General features: G+C 49.6%; 1 protein-coding gene across 3 annotated transcripts in view; it reads right to left on the bottom strand.

Moving 5' to 3' along the window:
* Positions 1–20,349, bottom strand: part of ZFAT (zinc finger and AT-hook domain containing) — a 158,251-nt gene that overhangs the window by 112,904 nt on the left and 24,998 nt on the right. For all 3 annotated transcript variants that reach the window (XM_052651527.1, XM_052651529.1, XM_052651528.1), the window contains exon 3: positions 4,129–4,365. In XM_052651527.1, coding sequence (XP_052507487.1) covers positions 4,129–4,365 — 237 coding nt within the window. The remainder of the gene's footprint in view (positions 1–4,128; positions 4,366–20,349) is intronic.

Genomic DNA, 20,349 nt, shown 5'->3' with positions numbered 1-20,349 from the left:
GTGTCCTAAGCTACGATAAGAAGGGCATGAAATCTGACAGTAGTGACAAATGCCGATATTTAAAACTTCAGTAAAATGCAAAAGGAAAGAAAAAGCAATTCTGCACATGAAGAGACAAATGATAAAACTGGATAATACCTTCAGAATATATGGCAATCCAAAAGTGTAGTCAGCAAAGAACATGAGCAAGGAATGCCCCAAATTACACACAAGACAAAACCCTGAATATCTGCAACGAGATCGTCCACTAGTGACCAGGCAGATAAAATTCACAGAACATTTTAGAATGAACAGTCCAGTGGCATTTAGAGCGTCCATAAGTGTTATGTGACCACCACCTTTATCTAGATACAAAATCTTTCCTACCATTTAAAATAAAACTCATTAAACAGTTTCTCCCCATCCTCCCCTCTCCTCTGACCCCTGGTAATTACCAACTGTCCTCTGTCTCTATGGATTATCTGTTCTGAATATACATGGAATCATACGATATGTGACCTAAAAGATGCCCTATTAGCCTGGGAATTACATTACTAGATATTTACCTAAGATAATGAAGGCACAAGTACAAAATATAATAATAACAGAATAAAATTGTAGGCTCAAGATTATACACCTGAGTAGGTTTTTTGCTTTCTGTTTTTTAATCAGGGAGAAAAATTTTAAACAGTATTCAATGTCGATCAACGGGAGACCGATGAAGGAAATCTTAAGGCCCACACACACAGTGAAATGCTGTGCGGCCTTGAAAAATAACGAAAATCTCCATTTACTGACTCTTTCGTCAGAAAGCAGAGCATCGCAATCAGCAGCACAGACCCTGCAGCCAGACCGTGTGAGCTCAGAGCACAGCTCCGGCCCTGACGGGCTGTGTGACACTGGCAGACTCCTGATGGCTCTGCCTCAGCTCCCTGTCTATGAAGTGGGCGTGACAATAGTGTCTACAGTGCCGCTGTGAGAAGGATATGAGCGAAGAGGGGTACAAGTACTGAGAACAATGTCTGCAACATAGGAAGTGAGACAAACAGCTTGTGGAAGGAAAAATACCTGACGTGAAAAATTTATCTACTCCATGAACTGCATGAAAAAAGAACACAGAACATTATGCGTGACCTCAATTACTGAAAAATGTATGTGAACATACATAGAATGTAGGTTTCTCTTCACTCTTATATACAGTGTAATAGAAATTATACCTAGGCAGTGACACTGTGCACTATTTTTACTTTCTTCTTAGTATTTTTTATATCTTTACAGGTATTAAAAAAGAAAACAAATGATAACACCCAACTGGTACTTTTGGACACTTGGAACCTCAACTGGCCTGTGCTTTCTAGGAGGGGAACTGGCAAAATGTAATACACTTTCTGGCCCAGTAGTTCTACTTTCAGGAATTTATCCTATAAAAATAACATACATGTATATACACATATACAAATGCACACATGTACATAAGGGAATATTTATTCAAGTAATATTTATAATAGAAAAAAAAAAACCCAAGGAAACAATCTAACTTTCACTAGATGCACCATTGTTCGTCAGCACAAACAATGGAAAACGTATCATAGTGCATGGAAAAATGATGCCACAGAGCTCCAGGAAAGACTCTCTCCGCGAAACCTCTGAATACCCAGGTGAAGAGCCTGCACTCTGCTGTGTGGGGGAGACACCAGAGTGGGTCTCAGGAAGAAACACCGGGGGCAGCACAGCCTGGGGGGGCGGGAGGGGAGGGTACCCCCATGGACAGGACTGAGCCTCTCAGTTACTCCTAGGCCTGGGAGGAGGGAGCCAGAATGTCTGGTGTCGTCAAAGAGGGAAATTCCCCGATCTCTAACCACAGCTGTGCAGAAAGCCCAGGGGTCTCCCAGAGGGGGCTGACAGGACAAGCCAGCCATGGGGAGGCACCGAATCAGAACAGATTCTCAACCGGGTCGAGAGCTGGCCCCTCGGACTACGCTGTGACGACCACTAAGGGTCAGTGCAGGAAACGCGGGGGCGGGGTGCATGTGTGCACGTGTGAGACACACTCAGAGGGCCACGGAGGTTGCGGGGGACTCGGTGAGGTGACAAGACGGGGAGCCCCTCCATGACCATATCCCGTAGGAACAAGCGCGCTGGGGACCGGTGCCTTGGGTACAGTGCCGTGAGCTCCTGCCCCTCCCTCCCCGGGCCATCTCACTGCTGAATTTCTGCGTGTCTGCCAGAACACCTGAGGCTCTGAAGCAAGACACTGCTTCTCCCAAAACCACTGGGCTCCCCGCCTCCACTTCCCACACAGCAGGCACTCACACTCTGTCTTAGGACGGCTGCCACCCCCCTGCTTCATCTCGCCTGAATCCTTGTCTGTTATTTGCAACAGCCCCTGCAGCCTAGTAAGAGTTCATGTGGTCACCCTGAGAGCAGTTCTTTAAAGGAAAGAGCACTTTATGGGGTCTACAACTGGCACAGTTGTTGGCAATGAGCCTTGGCCACCAACTCGATGTCTGATGAATCTTAGGTGGTGCGTGCAACCATGCTAAGTCACTTCAGTCGTTTCCAACTCTCTGCGACCCCACAGACTGTAGTCCACCAGGCTCCTCTATCCACTGGATTCTCCAGGCAAGAATACTGGAGTGGGTTGCCATGCCTTCCTCCAGGAAATCCTCCTGACCCAGGGATCGAACCCAAGTCTCCTGCCTTGGCAGACTTCTTTACCCCTAGCGCCACCTGGGGGGCCCATTAGGTGGTGCATTCCCTCAATAATGTGCTCAGTTCAGTTCAGTTCAGTCGCTCACTCTTCGCAACCCCATGGACAGCAGCACACCAAGCCTCCCTGTCCATCACCAACTCCCGGAGCTTGCTCAAACTCATGTCCATCGAGTTGGTGATGACATCCAACCATCTCATCCTCTCTTGTCCCCTTCTCCTCCCACTGTCAATCTTTCGCAGCATTAACGTGCTAGAATTTTACAAACCAAGGGCCTTGCTTCACTGTCGGGAGATGCTTCTAGGACTGAAGAACTGGGGTTCAGAGTCAGACAGTCTGGGTTCAAAGGCCAGGAGGATCCCTTTCTAACTAATAGACGCTGGGTAAACTGCTTCGTTCCTTAGTGTCTAAGCGCTCTTACCTGTGACACAGGAAGGACAGCAGTGGCACTGTGCCCCCAGGGCTGAGAAGAACAGTGACAGCTAACATGCTCGGGGGTGTTTGAAATGGCAGGTGCTCTTCTAAGCACTGTAGGAAGTCCTGTCTCACTGAATCCTCCAAGCAACCAAATTAGCTAGGGCTGTTTCTATTCCCATTTTACAGAGGAGGAAAATAAAGCAGGATAAAGTTAGTAAGTACTGGAGCTGCGATTCAAATCCAGGCAGCCAAAGTCCAAAGCCCACACCTTGAACCAGAGCCCACGTGACGTGTGTGCTCAGTCGCTCAGGAGTGTCCTGCTCTTTGCGACTCCATGGACAGTAGCCCGCTAGGCTCCTTTGTCCATGAGATTCTCCAGGCATGAATACTGGAGTGGGTTGCCATTTCCTACTCTAGAGGTAAAATACTTAGCCTGGCACAAAACAGTAAGAACTTTCTACCTTCTTAGACATACTTTGAAAACTTCGAAACTGGTTGCAAGAATCAAACAAGGACAACAGAGCCCACGGCAGAGGCCCTTGCTGTTTCCCTCCTCCTAGACGGGTGTCTGGGAGACTGTCTCGCTCACGAGCACGCTCTCTTCAGCCTCTCAGAAGCTGCTTCAGAGCCGAAGCCTTGCCGAGCTCTCACCTGAAGGCAGCACCTGGTATCCTGTATGTTCTTCAAGAGCACTGGCCACTCACAGGGGCTCAAGACTCACAGGGGCAAGAGTCAAGGTCACTCACAGGGGCTCGAGCATCCTAACCTCAACCTTTCTGCTCACTGGGCCCGACAACACGGCTCCAGAACAAGAGAAGCCCCCCACCGCAATGAGAAGCCCCCCTGCACCCCAACTAGAGAGTAGCCCCTGCGCTCCACAGCTAGAGAAAAGCCCACGCAGCAATGCAGACCCAGCACGGCCATAATTAAAGGAGTAAATAAAATTAGTTTTAAAATCTTTAAAAAAAAAAAAAAAAGTTCAAATGAGACAGCTGGTTTAAAAAGAGGGGGTGTGCTCTTACCTGCGTCCCCCTCCGCCGCGCCCAGGTTCAGCACGATGATGCAGATGTGCTTGCGGAGCTGGCGCGGGTTGGAGAACTTGCGGCAGCACTTGCTGCACTCCAGGCTGCCCCCCTCCTCGGGGGCCCGCGCGCCGTCCGTGCCGGGCAGGGCACTGCGCTCCGCCAGCTCCTCCTCGGGGCTGGGCTTCTTCGTGGACCCCTTAGGCCTGCCTCTCTTCCTCTTCATGACCGAAAACTCTGCGGAGGAAAACCAGAGGGCACTGTGGGGTCACAGAAGGCGACAGGGTGGGCCATGCGCTCGGTTTCCAAGCGTGGAAACATGTCTGTTTCCACGGGGAGCTCACATGGCACAGAATCCACCTGCAGTGCAGGAGGCCTACTTTCCACCCCCTCGTGGGAAAGATCCCCTGGAGCAGGGGATGGCTGCCCACCACCCCAGCACTCTTGCCTGCAGAATTCCACGGATGGGGACGCTTGGCCAGGCTACAGTCCATGGGGTCGCCGAGAGTCGGACAGGACTGAGCAACTAACACTTTTGCTTCCCACATTTTATTAAAAGGAAAGCTTGAAGCAGTTCCAGAAATGAGCAGCTGCAAACAATCATTTAGTGCGAACATCTCTGCACCTCTGTGCTATTACACAGTCAACTCTGTAATCATGTGATTTACCAATATTAACTTATCAGAACCTATGCCCTGTGCCTCTTCCATAAAGTGGGGAGGGTTTTAAGGGGTGACTGTCAGCTTCAGCTCACAAACCAGGCTCCTTAGAAACCACCATTTCCACTGAAAACTAGTTCTCAGAAACTTGCTAAGGACTGTCTCTGCAAAGGGTTCTCAAAGGCTGCTTAGCATTTCATGGTCCTAATGAGTTACACAACTATTCTGACTATTTAAGCCATCATGATTATTAGGTCCAAACTGTTCTGATGGAAAAGAGACAAAAATAATTGCAATCTAAAGCCAAAGATTATAGGGCTAGAGACAATATTTTTCAAGTTTTCTGGAGACCAGAGGATTTAAATGTCATCATCAGAGCTGCTTTGGAGCAAGTTTCAAATCATTTTTCACCGCTTATTTCTTCTTAATTAGCATTCATTTTTAAGGCATCCATCTCCAAAGAAAGGTGGGGATTAAGATGGGTGAGCGGGCTGACGGGGCCTCCTGCCGTTGTAGGCAGGTGGAGTGCTGTCTTAGGTGATGTGATTTGAGGGGTGCCCTGGCTGGCACAGCCTGGCTGCCCTGCCATCTCTGGAGAGCCTTCTGTCTGGCTAAGGCATGGCATGTCAGCAGCCAGCCGTCTCTGTATCTGAACATCAGGGCAGAGGAAGGATCCTAGGTTCTAGCACCATCTTGGGGGAACGGTCATCTATGCAATTATGACGTGTTCGGGGTCCCTCCTGCTCTCCCTGAGGTTGTGCCCAAGAAAGCATCACCCACAGTGCCCCCTGCTGTCACCGTGAGGACCCCGTAAGGGGGTCACCTGGGCTCCCAAATCAGTCAGAGAAGTCACAGGGGCAGGAGAGGAGGGCAGGAAGGCTCTGCAGGGGAAGTGCAGAGAGACGATGCGGGCTCTGACGGAGGCGCCTGCTCAGATGTGGGGTCCCCAGGAACTCAGAGAGGGGGGCTGAGACAGGGGAGCTCTTGCAGGAGCAGGGTTTCCACTGAGCTGCAGGGCCAAGGCAGGTCCTCCTTGACCTACAGCTCCAAGCCAGAGCCTTCCATGGCCGGGGTGGCCAGCCTGATACACCGTCACTGCTTGCCTCTATCTCGCTGGGCTTGTTGGGGAATGAGCTCCCCTGTCGGCCCCGAGATTTTAGCAGGAGAATGACAGCTGTGGGGACAGGAGGCCCAGCCACTGTGTACGGGAGGCTGGGGAGGGAGGTGAGGAGAGGAACGTGCCGAGTAAGGACAAACCATTCACCTCAGAGCCATTAAAACTCTCCTTCTGATTATTCTTTACAACAGAAGCTTACTGAAGCAGCGTTAATAGCTGGAGGAGCAGAATGAGTGGAGAGGCTGTAAACCGCCCACCACATGTCACACCCACTGAGCTCGGGAAATGCGTTTACTGCCCCGCGCCCTGCCCTGCAGACAGAGGCCCTCCTCTGACATATCCTGAGGATGCAGCCGTGCAATGGAGAAGGGGCTGCATCCATACAGAGGTCTGCCCTCCTTGGCCACCCTTGGCCACATGGGTGGCCCCCAGGCCCCGGGAAGGCCCGGCCTGACCGCAGTGCCTGTGTACTGGGGGCTTGGCCACAGGTCTACATGGGGGTTTGTTTCTGGGGCTCTGTGACAGGTGAGGTCAGGTCTGACCTCCTAGGGGAGCTGGAGACTGGGGGCCAGTCACGCAGGTGGGTGTCGTCAAACCCCATAAAAACTCTGGACACCAAGGACGTGGGTGAGTATCCCTGGCTGGAGACACTCCCAAGTCCTGTTGTGTAACATAGCTGCAAGAAGACAGCGGCGTCCAGGACACCATGGGGGGTGGAGGCGGACAGAAGGCCCCGTGTCTGGAACCCCCGGGCCCCCAACCGCACGCTGGCATCACCGCCTTCGGCCTGCTCTGACCTGCACCCTTTTTGTTTAGAACTGTCTTCCGAGCACAGAGCTTTCCCGAGTTCTGTGAGTCATTCTAGAAGACTAGTAAACCCGAGGGAGTCCTTTGGGTCCCCCAATTTGTACCTAACTGACACAGTGTGGGTGGCCCTGGGAACCCCAGATTTGCAAGGTGCTGGCAACCCCGTTTTCCGGTTGTGCTGGGTCCTCAGCCGCAGTTTTCTCCGGCTGAGGCCAGTGCTGGGCGCGCAGGCCTCCCGAGGCGGTGGCGTCCCCCGTTGCAGAGCACAGGCTCTAGGCGCGCTGGCTTCAGGAGCTGCAGCTCTCAACCTCTAGAGCTCAGGCTCAGGACTCGCGGCTCCCGGGCTTTACCTGTTCCATGCCATGTGGGATCTTCCCAGACCAGGGATCGAACCTGCATCCCCTGCAATGGCAGGCAGATTCCTATCCACTGTACCACCGGCATCGGCAATCCTGAGCAGATGTAGAAGCCTTGCAGGAGCCGTGCCCTCCATCTCAGCTTCAGGTTCAGCACTCATCGCTGCAGGGTACCCAGAGTCCACTCCATGGAGATGTGCAGAGCGCGCTGCAGCCGCGCCACCCATGGGCGCCACCCCCTCGCAGTGCAGTGGTAGCACAGCCCGGCCGGCCAGACCTGAGAGTGGTCTGTATCCCCCAGCACTGACCCGGCGTCCCACCCAGCAGGCGCCCCGCAAACCTGGGTGAATGAACTCAACTAGCAGGGTGCAATCTGCTGTCGAGGAGAAAACATAAAATTGACCCCAAAAGCTTTGGGAAACCTCTAACATGATGATGACGAAGCTAATCTTACATCTGACCACATCCATAATTCAGATCCTCAAGACCAATTCAGAGAAGGCAATGGCACCCCACTCCAGTACTCTTGCCTGGAAAATCCCATGGATGGAGGAGCCTGGTAGGCTGCAGTCCATGGGGTCGCTGGGTCAGACACGACTGAGCGAGTTCACTTTCACTTTTCACTTTCATACATTGGAGAAGGAAATGGCAACCCACTCTAGTGTTCTTGCCTGGAGAATCCCAGGGATGGAGGAGCCTGGTGGGCTGCCGTTTCTGGGGTCGCACAGAGTCGGACACGACTGAAGCGACTTAGCAGCAGCAAGTCCAAATAGCTAGCTAAAAATGAAATTTTCATAAATGAACTTGGAACAATTTAAGCACCGAAAACGAGCTGCTGCCATCAGCTACCCACATGGTACAAAAGAGCAGAGAATCCTGGAACTGGGCAAGGAAAACCCGGGCACCTCTACTGGCACACGTGATGGCATCTCAACGGAGGAAGCTCCAGTTCCTCGTCCTCCTCCCTGAATCCCTGTACTCAGGTGCCACCGAACTCTGTGGATTTTGTCCTAAAGATGTCTGCCCGGTAAACCCCCTCTCGGTGCACCCAGACCCCCGGCCACCATCTCAGCCACCCGCCTTCCGCTCTGGTCTCTCTTAGCCTCCATCATTTGTCTCACTGCCGCCCACTTGCACTAGAACTTTCCACGGTCCTTGAACAGTTTGCCCCAGGACTCAGCAGTGTGCCTCAGACCTGGCTTTTCAGGCCCCTTAGCACACAGTTCAACCCTGCACATGCACACAAGTACGTGTGCAAATACACACACACACACACACACACACACACACACACACACAGCATTGTGCTTGCTCCCTCTCTCCTCCCACCACCCACTCACTCGGGGCAACGTCCAAGGCCTCCCTAAATGTGCGGAGATGACACCTGTCTCTTTTTTACCTACCTGTACTGCTCCCCATCTTGCATCCCAATCAGAATCCAAATCCCGTTGCAAACCCTAACACTTCAGGCCCCACTGAAATCCCAGTACATCCTCTGTGAGACGGTTCAGCCCCCAGCTGCCGTGTGAGGCACACGCTTGTACAAACTCTGCCACACCATTTCCTGACTGTGCTTCCCTTCCCCCACCATCGATCACACACCCTGAGGTGTGAGCTGCCTTTTCAGCTTCAAGTTCCACAGGATCTGGGGCAGTGCTGGAGGCACAGTGCATACTCCATACAAGGCAAACATGTTGTCAAAGCTGTGGTTTTTCCAGTCTCATGTACAGATGTGACCACTGGACCATAAAGAAGGCTAAGCACCGAAGAATTGATGCTTTTGAACTGTGGTATTGGAGAAGACTCTTGAGAGTCCCTTGGACTGCAAGGAGATCCAACCAGCCCATCCTTAAGGAGATCAACCCTGAATATTCACTGAAAGGACTGATGCTGAAGTTGAAGCTCCAATACTTTGCTCACCTGATGCAAAAAACTGACTCACTGGAAAAGACCCTGATGCTGGGAAAAACTGAAGGCAGGAGGAGAAGGGGACAGCAGAGGATGAGATGGTTAGGGACCACGATCAACTCAGAGGATATGAGTTTGAGCAAACTCCAGGAGGTAGTGAAAGGCTGGTGTCGGGAGCATTTCACAGGAGGATTCCTGCGTGCTGTTCTCTATTTCTCAAGGATTCTCTGTTCCTTATCAATTCCTATTCTGGGAACAAGTAGAGCTGCATGCAGTTCTCAGGACTGAGGTCATAAGATGAGACATGCAGTGACTCTTTTCAGTGTCAGCAACCTTGTATGTATTAGGCTATCCATATTGTGGCTATTGATAAAATTTCATCCTGTGTAATAGCTGAGTAATCATCTTACTAAAGATATATAAGCCTACATTTCTGCTAATAAAGCACCCTTGCTCCATCAGAGCTTGGGTCCCCGTGTCTCTCTCTCTCTCCCTCTCTCCGTCACTTTCTTATCGTCAACTCCAGACCGCCAGGTTCCAGTCCATTAAAGGACCACAACAGACGGGGAAACCTGGTGTGCTGCAGTCCATGGGGTTGAAAAGAGTTGGATACAATTGAGCTACTGAACAAAGTCTTTTCATAACAAGAAAGGAAGCAGTTAGAAAACAAGTCATTTCCTACGTCCCAAGTTTCCACCAGGAAGGAAGAGGCGAGCCATGGTGCACCTTGAGTCTGTCTCAGATCCAGTCTGGGGATAACCTCCTCACAGTCAGAAAATCACCCTTGCAGATTCAAGGCCCGAACCAGCAAGGGACAGAAAGAACCAGCTGGCGTTATTTAAACTTAATCAAAAGACAACGTGAGCATTATGAAAAAAAATCTCGATATTATCAAAAATCTAATAACATAAGCCCTTTATGTGTACATCACTCAAGTCTGTGAGGCACTTTCCCAGCTATTATCTCATTTTATCTTCATGAAAACCTTGAGATAGATGCAGCAAATGTAACTCCTCAATGGGAGAAGAAATCAAGGACCCAAAGGTTCGAGGGACTTGGCACATTTTCCAGAACTTGCTGCTGAACTGGGCGAGGCTAGGACCTGGGTTCCTTCTTTCCGGCCCGGGGTTTTTCTGCTGAGCCATGTGACCCTTGGGTCCGTTCTGGACGTGGGAATGAAATCAAGACCCACACTGATGAGAACAGTGGCCGGGAGTTAAGCCGACCTGGTTCAAATTCACCAGCCTCAGCTTCTTTCTTTTTTAATAAAGACTGTATACCTTTTAATATTTGATTTTATTTATTTGGCTGTGCCAGGTCTTAGCTGCAGCACGTGGAATCTTTAGTTGTGGCATGCGGGATCTAGTTCCCTGACCAGGGATTGAACCCAAGGCCCCCTGCATTGGGAGTGTGGAGTCTTAGCCACCGGACCACCAGGGAAGAAACTGAGCCCCCAGCCTCAGTGCCTAACACAAAAAATAAACAGGAAACCACTATTTTATAAAAAGTCGCTATTAAATAAAGAGCAGCCCATTAAAATGCTGAGCACAGCACTTAAGAAGTGAAGGATAAATGGCAATGGTTCCTTAACCCGGCTCCAGTCATGAATATGCTGACTCGGGCCGTCTCTGAAGACACTATTACCCTCCCAGCCTGTCCACTGTGAGATCGTGAGATTTCTCGACGTACACACATTCTTGTTCATTAAGGCACTTTCTCCTCGATTTCTTCATTTCTTCATTTCTTCATACCGAAAAGGCCAGTAGAGAAGCAGGGAGTACAAATTCCACTCTGCCTAAAAACAAGGATAAAGCCAGCCCGCCAGCTCCTGCTCTACAGCTCCATCTATGGTCACACCAGTTCAAGAATTTAGGAAAAGTGTGGAGCACTGACTCTGCCAGGCCCGACAGTCAGCCTCTCTGACGTGTAGTCCCCAGGAGCCCAGGCAGCAACAAAGAGACAGTGAACGGTGTCAGCGCCCAGGGATACAGCAGGGGCAGTTACGGGACAGATCAAGAAGGGGCGGGGGCGGGGGGAGGAAGAGAGGAAAGCGAGAAGAGGTCCTGTTAAACATCCGAAAGGGGGAGCGATGGGAGAACTGGAATCCAGCTCTCAGGAGACCCATGCAAATCCCTCCTAGGGTAAGGCCAGCGTCCCCACCACCACCAGGGTGAACAAGCGTGCACACACATACTCACCCATCTCACAACACTCGCATCAGACCTGTACTCACCCATCACACACACTCACCCATCATACACACACTCCCATCAGATCTGCTCCCATCCATCACACACACATTCACCCATCACACACACTCACCCATCTCACAACACTCGCATCAGACCCGCTCCCACCCATCACATACACACTGACTCATCACACACACTCACCCACCCACACACACACACACTCAACCATTACATACAAACTCCCATTAGACCTGCACCTACCCATTACATACACACTCACACACACTCATCACACACACCCATTACACACACACTCCCATCAGACCTGCACCCACCCATCACATACACACTGACCCATTACACACACTCACCCATCTCTCACACACACCTACCCATCACACATACACTCCCATCAAACCTGCACCCACCCATCACATACACACTCACCCATCACACACACTACCCATCTCACAACACTCCCATTAGACCTGTACTCACCCATCACACACACCCATCTCACACACACACTCACCCATTATACACACACTCCCATCAGACCTGCACCTACCCATCACATACACACTCACCCATCACACACACTCACCCATCTCACACACAGACACACTCATCACATACACCCATTACACACACACTCCCATTAGACCTATACCCAACCATCACATACACACTGACCCATTACTCACCCATCTCACAACACTCCCATTGGACCTGTACTCACCCATCACACACACTCACCCATCACACACACACTCTCATCAGACCTGATCCCACCCATCACAAACACACTGACCCATCACATACACACTGACCCATCACACACACTGACCCATCTCACACACACACATACACTCACCTATTACACACCCACTTCCATCAGACCTGCACCTACCCATCACATACACACTGACCCATTACACACATTCACCCATCTCTCACACACACACACACACACACACTCATCACACATACCTACCCATCACACATACACTCCCATCAAACCTGCACCCACCCATCACATACACACTCACCCATCACACACACTCACCCATCTCACAACACTCCCACTAGACCTGTACTCACCCATCACACCCACCCATCTCACACACACACTCACCCATTACACACACACTCCCATCAAACCTGCACCCACCCATCACATACACACTGACCCATCACACACACTACCCATCTCACAACACTCCCATTAGACCTGTACTCACCCATCACACCCACCCATCTCACACACACACTCACCCATTACACACACACTCCCATCAAACCTGCACCCACCCATCACATACACACTGACCCATCACACACACTACCCATCTCACAACACTCCCATTAGACCTGTACTCACCCATCACACACAACCATCTCACACACACACTCACCCATTACACACACCCTCCCATCAGACCTGCACCCACCCATCACATACACACTGACCCATCACACACACTACCCATCTCACAACACTCCCATTAGACCTGTACTCACCCATCACACACATTCACCCATCTCTCACACACACACACACACACACACACTCATCACACATACCTACCCATCACACATACACTCCCATCAAACCTGCACCCACCCATCACATACACACTCACCCATCACACACACTCACCCATCTCACAACACTCCCATTAGACCTGTACTCACCCATCACACCCACCCATCTCACATACACACTCACCCATTACACACACACTCCCATCAAACCTGCACCCACCCATCACACACACTACCCATCTCACAACACTCCCATTAGACCTGTACTCACCCATCACACACATTCACCCATCTCTCACACACACACACACACACACTCATCACACATACCTACCCATCACACATACACTCCCATCAAACCTGCACCCACCCATCACATACACACTCACCCATCACACACACTCACCCATCTCACAACACTCCCATTAGACCTGTACTCACCCATCACACACAACCATCTCACACACACACTCACCCATTACACACACACTCCCATCAAACCTGCACCCACCCATCACATACACACTGACCCATCACACACACTACCCATCTCACAACACTCCCATTAGACCTGTACTCACCCATCACACACAACCATCTCACACACACACTCACCCATTACACACACCCTCCCATCAGACCTGCACCCACCCATCACATACACACTGACCCATCACACACATTCATCCATCTCACACACACACACAAATTCACACACACCTACCCATCACACATACACTCTCATCAGACCCACATTCACATACTTCAATCAGACCCACACTCGCCTATCACACACACACACCCATCATATACATACACCTCCACACACTCACCCATGACACACACACACTCCCATCAGACACTATCCATCACATACACACATACTCATCACATACACACGCAACCCATCACACACAGTCAACATCACACATACTCAACCCATCACACACACACCCATCACACACACACTCACCCATCACACACCCATTCACCGCCACATACACTCACAGATACAACCACACATTCATATGCACACATTCTTTTATATACTCATACAAACACACAAGAGGAAGAAGAAACTTGGTCCATTAGAAAATTTTTTTCCTGGAGCAGAGCCAGAGATTTGCTTAGGAAGAAGGAAGAAAATAATGAAAAGTTCTTTTGCAGACCACTTCCAACATCAGCAAAAGAGATTAAAAGGCTATAAAATAAACCAGAGGACTTAGGAAGCTTCATGTTATAAAGGGAGGCCAAAATAATAAATCAATTAGAGGCTTAATTAAACCGTTTCAAGCATCTTTCAACTTAAAATGAATTGTGAAGGTTAAACCTGAATGAAAATCATTAGAGAGGAAACTGAGATTCTGGAAATCTCAAATTTTATGGACTTGGACAAAGAGGGAAGGAAGGACTTGGGGCTCTTAATGAAAGACTTTTGAAGAAATGTTCTCATGTTAACAGTCTAAGTCTAATTAAAATCTTAAGAAATACTTTTTTAAATTACACAGGCAACTAACTTTTCAGTATATACTCTCTCTCAGACACACACACACACAAACAGAAAATGTATGCAAGAAGAATTTAAGTCAAAAGCAAATTAGTAAATGAAGGAAAATAACTTCTGAAAGAAGTTCAGTGGTAAGAACCTGGTTATGCCCCGAGTGCCCCAAGAACACCATGGTCAGGCCTCTCAAGACGGCTGTTCTCCTGCTCTCTGTCCAGCCCCTGCCTGACCAGGCTGCTGCGTCTACACCCTCCCAACAGGAGTGACCCTCGTTTGTATTGGGCTGGCCAAAAAGGTCATCCGGGCTTTTCCGTAACAGTGAACTTCTGGGCCAGCCCAGTACTTGCCTCAGGCCTCAGCTAATGATAGCTCATCCAAGGGGTGGTGAGGGGCGCGCCCCTCTACCTGGTTTCCCTGGTAACAAACAAGCCCACCTGACACTGATTCCCCTGGGACTGACAACACCCCCTTCCCCTGGGGAGCAAAGGCCGCCACCACGTCTGGCCCACCATCCGCTGCACGTGGTGGGGTGTCGCTCCAGGACTCGGCTTCAGTGTGTAATCCCCCCATGCGTTAAACCACCGATGTCTCTCTTGCTGACACCAGGCTCTCCCTTGGTCCTTGCGCTTGTGCTTGGGTCAAGCAGGTGCAGCCCAACAATCAGCGGAGCAGCCAGGAAACTGAGGAGACTCCTGTGAGCACTGAGATGTCAACATGTCAGGAAATACAGGATGGGAGATGGAAAGTCTGGGGGCCTGTCTGCTAGCATGGTGGGGGCCGGGGGGTGGGGCAGCGCTCCAAAGTTACAGGGGAATCCCAGGGAGCCGATCTTGCTGAATGGGGCCTGCCAAGTGCTCTGGAGAACAGTGGCCTCTTCATAGTTCTGCTATTGTATCACAGTGAGCCTTTTGTCATTGGTTAAGCTATCAACAGCATTCTGGGCTTCCCAGGTGGCCCAGTGGTAAGAATCTGCCTGCCAATGCAGGAGACGTGGGTTTACTTCCTGATCCCTGGTCGCAAAGGGGCTGACGTGACTGAGCACACAGCACCCAAGGCAGCTTTCTAGGAGGGACTGGACTGAGCACACAGCACCCAAGGCAGCTTTCTAGGAGGGACTGGACTGAGCATACAGCACCCAAGGCAGCTTTCTAGGAGGGACTGGACTGAGCACACAGCACCCAAGGCAGCTTTCTAGGAGGGACTGATATTATGCCTTCGAAATTAAAATGATCTACCTGGACTCTCTGGAATGTTAGCCTTTTGTGATCTCTAAAAGTAAAGGAAAAAAAAAAAAGCTTTTAGATAAACTCTAGAAATAACCATGTCTTGGGAATGAGAACTCCTGAGGATTTCGTCCCCCCCTCAACCAAATCAGAGGAGCCTAGGTGGGCAACTGGCCAGATTTATTTTGCAAATGGACTGGTTTTAATTGGCTGTGCTTGGTGGAGATGATCATTTTAGACAGAACAGTGTCATATCTCAGTGGATATTCAATTCTAACTTTGTGAGCTGAGGTCTGTATTTATGAAAGTTATTGTGCAAGCCGTACTTTTGCCATGATGCTATTTTGTTTAGCCACTCAGTCATGTCCGACTCTTTGTGACCCCCTGGACTGTAGTCCCCCAGGCTCCTTTGTCCATGGGACTCTCCAGGCAGAAGTACTGGAGGGGGCTGCCATTTCCTACTCCAGGGGATCTTCCCAGCCCAGGGATCGAAGCCACGTTTCCTGCACTGTCAGGCGGATTCTTTACCGCTGAGCCACCTGGGGATGGAGAGAAAATTATCTAGTGAAATTGTCACAGGGTATAACTGCTCATGACGTGTAACACTGCTTCTTCAAGTCTGCTGCTAAAGGCACATGTACCGTGACAACTGGGTATAAGGGATACGATGCAGAGCCTATAAAGAAGTGTTTCCCCAATGACATACCTCTGAGCCTGTTCCAAGATCTGGTTAGCTTTTCCCCAGTGTGAATGACTAGGTGAATATGAAGGAGGCCTAGAACCGGGGGACCTGATCTGAACCAGGGGTGGGAGCTAGCACCCCAACATCACAGGACAAATATTTTTGATCATCAGTGCTTTCTACTAGAAGATCTGCGACCAAAAGGGGAAACAATGGAAAATCTGCATGTACTGAGGCATGAGGAAGTCATTCTGGCGTATACACGGTTTAACTTCGCCTTCACGGACCAGAGCAGCCTGCTTTGTGGCCTTTCAGACATATATTGCTCACTCACTTTGGCCACTGAGGAAGGGAATACATTTGAACGCCAAAATGAAGCAGCATGGTTCAGAGGTAAAAATGGTAAGCATGGTCCAAGGTAAAAATTGGTGGCCGTTGTAAATGGGGTTTTAGACATGTTCTTATATTACTGCAGGGTTTTCTGAACTATACTGCAAACCGCGTGCTAAGTCGCTTCAGTCATATTCAACTCTTTGCAACACTGTGGACCATAACCCACCAGGCTCCTCTGTCCATGGGGTTCTCCAGTCAAGAATACTAGAGTGGGTAACCACTTTCCCCTCCAAGGGATCTTCCCAACCCAGGGATCAAACCTGCATCTCTTGGGTCTCCTGTGCTGGCAGGTGGGTTCGAGAGTTCCAGGTGGTGTTGTCTCAGCTGGGGTCACTGCTTGTGTTGGCTTAATGGTCACGCTCTCCCCTGTGCTGTACTTGTCGGGTGTCTTACATCTCATCCCTCATCTGAGGGAGGAAGTCTATTCGAGGACCGAGCAGCAACCCACCCCCCTGTGAAATGAGCCTAACTGCTGGGTCTCCAGTGAGATGCAATCATCCGCCTCCTCTGGGCTCCCATGAAAAGTCAACCAGCTACTGTGCCAACGTGGAGACTATGGTCATGGTGGGGAAAGACCCTCCACCTTCCTGTCCCACAGGCCAGTGCGTCAGAAGGACCCCATCGGTAAGGGTCACCGTACGACTGACCGCCTGTGAGTTCCCTGGGCTGGGCTGTCTGGAGTGGAATGGGATTAACTGTTTTCTGTTTAGAAAGACCTAAGGGGTCACCTCTAACGGCACCCTACACAACACGGGCTGGCAGCCTGTCCTCTGACTGCTGACTCCAGGCGAGGCCACCAGAATGCTTCCATTAGAACTGGGCCTCCCCTCCCCGTGGGGGTGGCTCTGGGTGTGTAAGACAACCATGGGTGGCCGGACTTTCCTTATAACGGCCAGGGCACGGCAGCCACTGACCTTGAAAGAACCTGGCTCCAGAATCTGCCCACACCATGACAAAGGAGTGTCCTTAGCATACTGGATGCCCTCCTCACGGCACCCTGGCTGCTGCTGTCTGCACTAGGTTTGTGGTGTCTGGGTGCAGTGCCTCCAGCACACCTGACCCCGGGAATATCGCAGAAGACGGACTGGCCAGGACTGTGAGGGTCACTCGGGGTGCGAAGCGGGGCAGTGCGTGGCCAGGCCTCTCCAGGTGGCTGCTCCCTTGTTCTCTGTCCATCCCTTGCTGACCGGGCGGCTTCATCTACACGCTCCTGACGTGAGTGACCCTCATCTATACCCACCCCAGCTAGTGAAAGCTTATTAGTGGAGCGGTGAGAGGCGTGCCCCTCTACCAGTTGCCCTAGTAACTAATGAGTCCACCGACATCAACTCCCCTACTACTGGTCATCTCCCTTCCCCTCAGAAATGAAGACTGCCCCCAAGTCCTGCCTGCTGTCCACCACACACAGGGATGTGTCGCTCCAGGGCCCTGCTTCAGACGTGTAAACCCCCACCCATTAAACCACCAATGCCTCTGGTGCTGACTCCAGGCTCTTTCTTGGATCTGGAAGCTGGGCAAGTACAGGGCTTGTAGGTCTGTGCAGTGCAGCCCAACAAACAAGCAAGATGCATACCCAAGTCTCACTCTCCGACTTACTAGAGCAGCGGTTCCCAACCTTTTGGGCACCAGGGAGTGGTTTCACGCAGACAATTTTTCCACGAACCAGGGTCCAGCGGGGAGCAGGGGAATGGTTTGGGGATCATTCAAGCTCATTACATTTACCGTGCACTTTATTTCTATTGCTATTACATCAGCTTCACCTCAGATCATCAGGCATCGGACTCTGAGGTTGGGGACCCTTGAACTAGATGACCTTGAGTACGCTGTTTTAACTCCTCTACTCGGTGAAACACATGTTCCTCAATCATAAAATATGGGCACCAGCAAGGAAATAGAAGACATGACAATACGATAAACCAACAAAACCTCACACACACACATACCACATGCCTACCCATCAAGAGCAGGATACAAATTCTCAGGTGCACAAGGAACATTCTCCACGTTAGACCACCACGATCAGCCATAAGTCAAGTCTCAATAAGTTTACAAGACTGAAATTAGAAATACAGTAAAGGACTTCCTTGGTGGTCCAGTGGTTGGGAGTCTGCCTGCCAGTACAGGGGACACAGGTTTGATCCCTGGTCGGGGAAAACTCTACACGTCGCAGGGCAACTAAGCCCACATGCCGGAACTACTGAAGGCCATGCACCCTAGGGCCTGTGCTCTTCAATAAGAGAAGCCACCACACTAAGAAGCCCGAGTACCGCAGCTAGGCAGCAGCCCCTGCGCGCAGCAATGAAGACCCAGCGCAGCCCCAAATAAATAAATAAATGATTTTCTAAAAGAGAAAAAGAAATGAAGAGTAGAACAAAATTTGGGAAATTCAGAAATAAATGGAAATTAAATGGCACTCCTAAATAAATAATGAGTCAAAAAAGAAATCATAAGGGAAATTAGAAAATTCATTGAGACGGAAAAGCAGAAAAACGCAACAGACCAAAACTAATGAGATGCAGCAAAAGCAGCGCTTAGAGGCCAATTTAAAGCTGGAAATGTTAAATAAAGAAGAACAGAGATCAGTAGCCTACTCCTCCAACTGAAAAACTAGAAGCAAACTAGAGGCAACACAAGCAGAGAACAGAAATTATAAAGACGGGTGTGAAACAATGAAATAGAATACAGAAATGAAACATATACCCCAAAGACCTAAGTGCTCACTATCATTAACTATCGAGAAAATGCAAATCAGAACCACCATGTGATACTAGCCCAGACCCACAAGGATGGCTAGCATCAAACACAGGAAAACTAACAAGCGCTGGGGAAGCTGCGGAGAAATTGAATCCTTCGTATATTAGCAGGAACAGACAATAACAGGAATGGGTCCAGGGCTTCATCTGGTTAGAAAACAGTTTTGCAGTCCTCTTCTCAAAAAGTGAAACAACAAAATTAGCCTATGATCCAACAATTCCACTCTGAGGTACAGACTTAATAAAACTCTGTATGTATACAAATGCTTCTACACAAATACTTCTACATCTACACAAATGCTCCTACAAAGTGTTTACAGAAGCATGACTTATGATAGTCAGAAAGAAGAAATAACTCAAGTGTTTGTCAACAAATCAATGGGCGGAAAAAATGTGGCCAATCCATACAATGAAAGGTTATTCAGCCATTAAAAAAAAAAAAGTACTGATACAGACTACAACCTGGAAACATGCTAAATGAAAGAAGCCAGGCACAAATGACTACATATTATATGATTCCATTCATATAAAATTTACAAAAAAGGCAAACCCAAAGAGAAAAAAAAGTTCATTAATGGTTGCCAAGGTATAGAAGAAACGAAAACTAAGAGTGACTTTTTTTTTGTAATAGTATCTTTACTGAGATGTAACTCACCTACCATTAAATTCATCCTTAAATTTAAAAGTGTCCAATTCAGTGATTTTTATACATTTGCAGAGTTGTCCAACTATCACCACTGTCTGGTTTTAGAATATTTTCATCATCCACCAAAGAAAATCTGTATTTACTAATGGTCATTCTCCATCGGCCCCTCCCCCAGCCCCTGGTAGGGTTTCCTGGTGGCTCAGTGGTAGAGAATATACCCATCAAAGCAGGAGACGTGGGTTCGATCTCTGGGTCAGGAAGATCCCCTGGAGAAGGAAATGGCAAACCATGGGAGCGACTTCTTAATGGGTACAGGTTTCCTTGGGTGGCTGTGATGGTTGCATTATAGTGTAAATATACTAATAACCACTGAATTATATACTTTCAAATGATGGGTTTTATGTAAACCTTATCTGTGACCTTGTTCATAACGACA

Source organism: Budorcas taxicolor, chromosome 14 (genome assembly GCF_023091745.1).
Source record: "Budorcas taxicolor isolate Tak-1 chromosome 14, Takin1.1, whole genome shotgun sequence".
Taxonomy (NCBI): domain Eukaryota; kingdom Metazoa; phylum Chordata; class Mammalia; order Artiodactyla; family Bovidae; genus Budorcas; species Budorcas taxicolor.
Note: the sequence above shows the minus strand (reverse complement) of the source record. Positions and strands in the feature narration are given on the sequence as shown.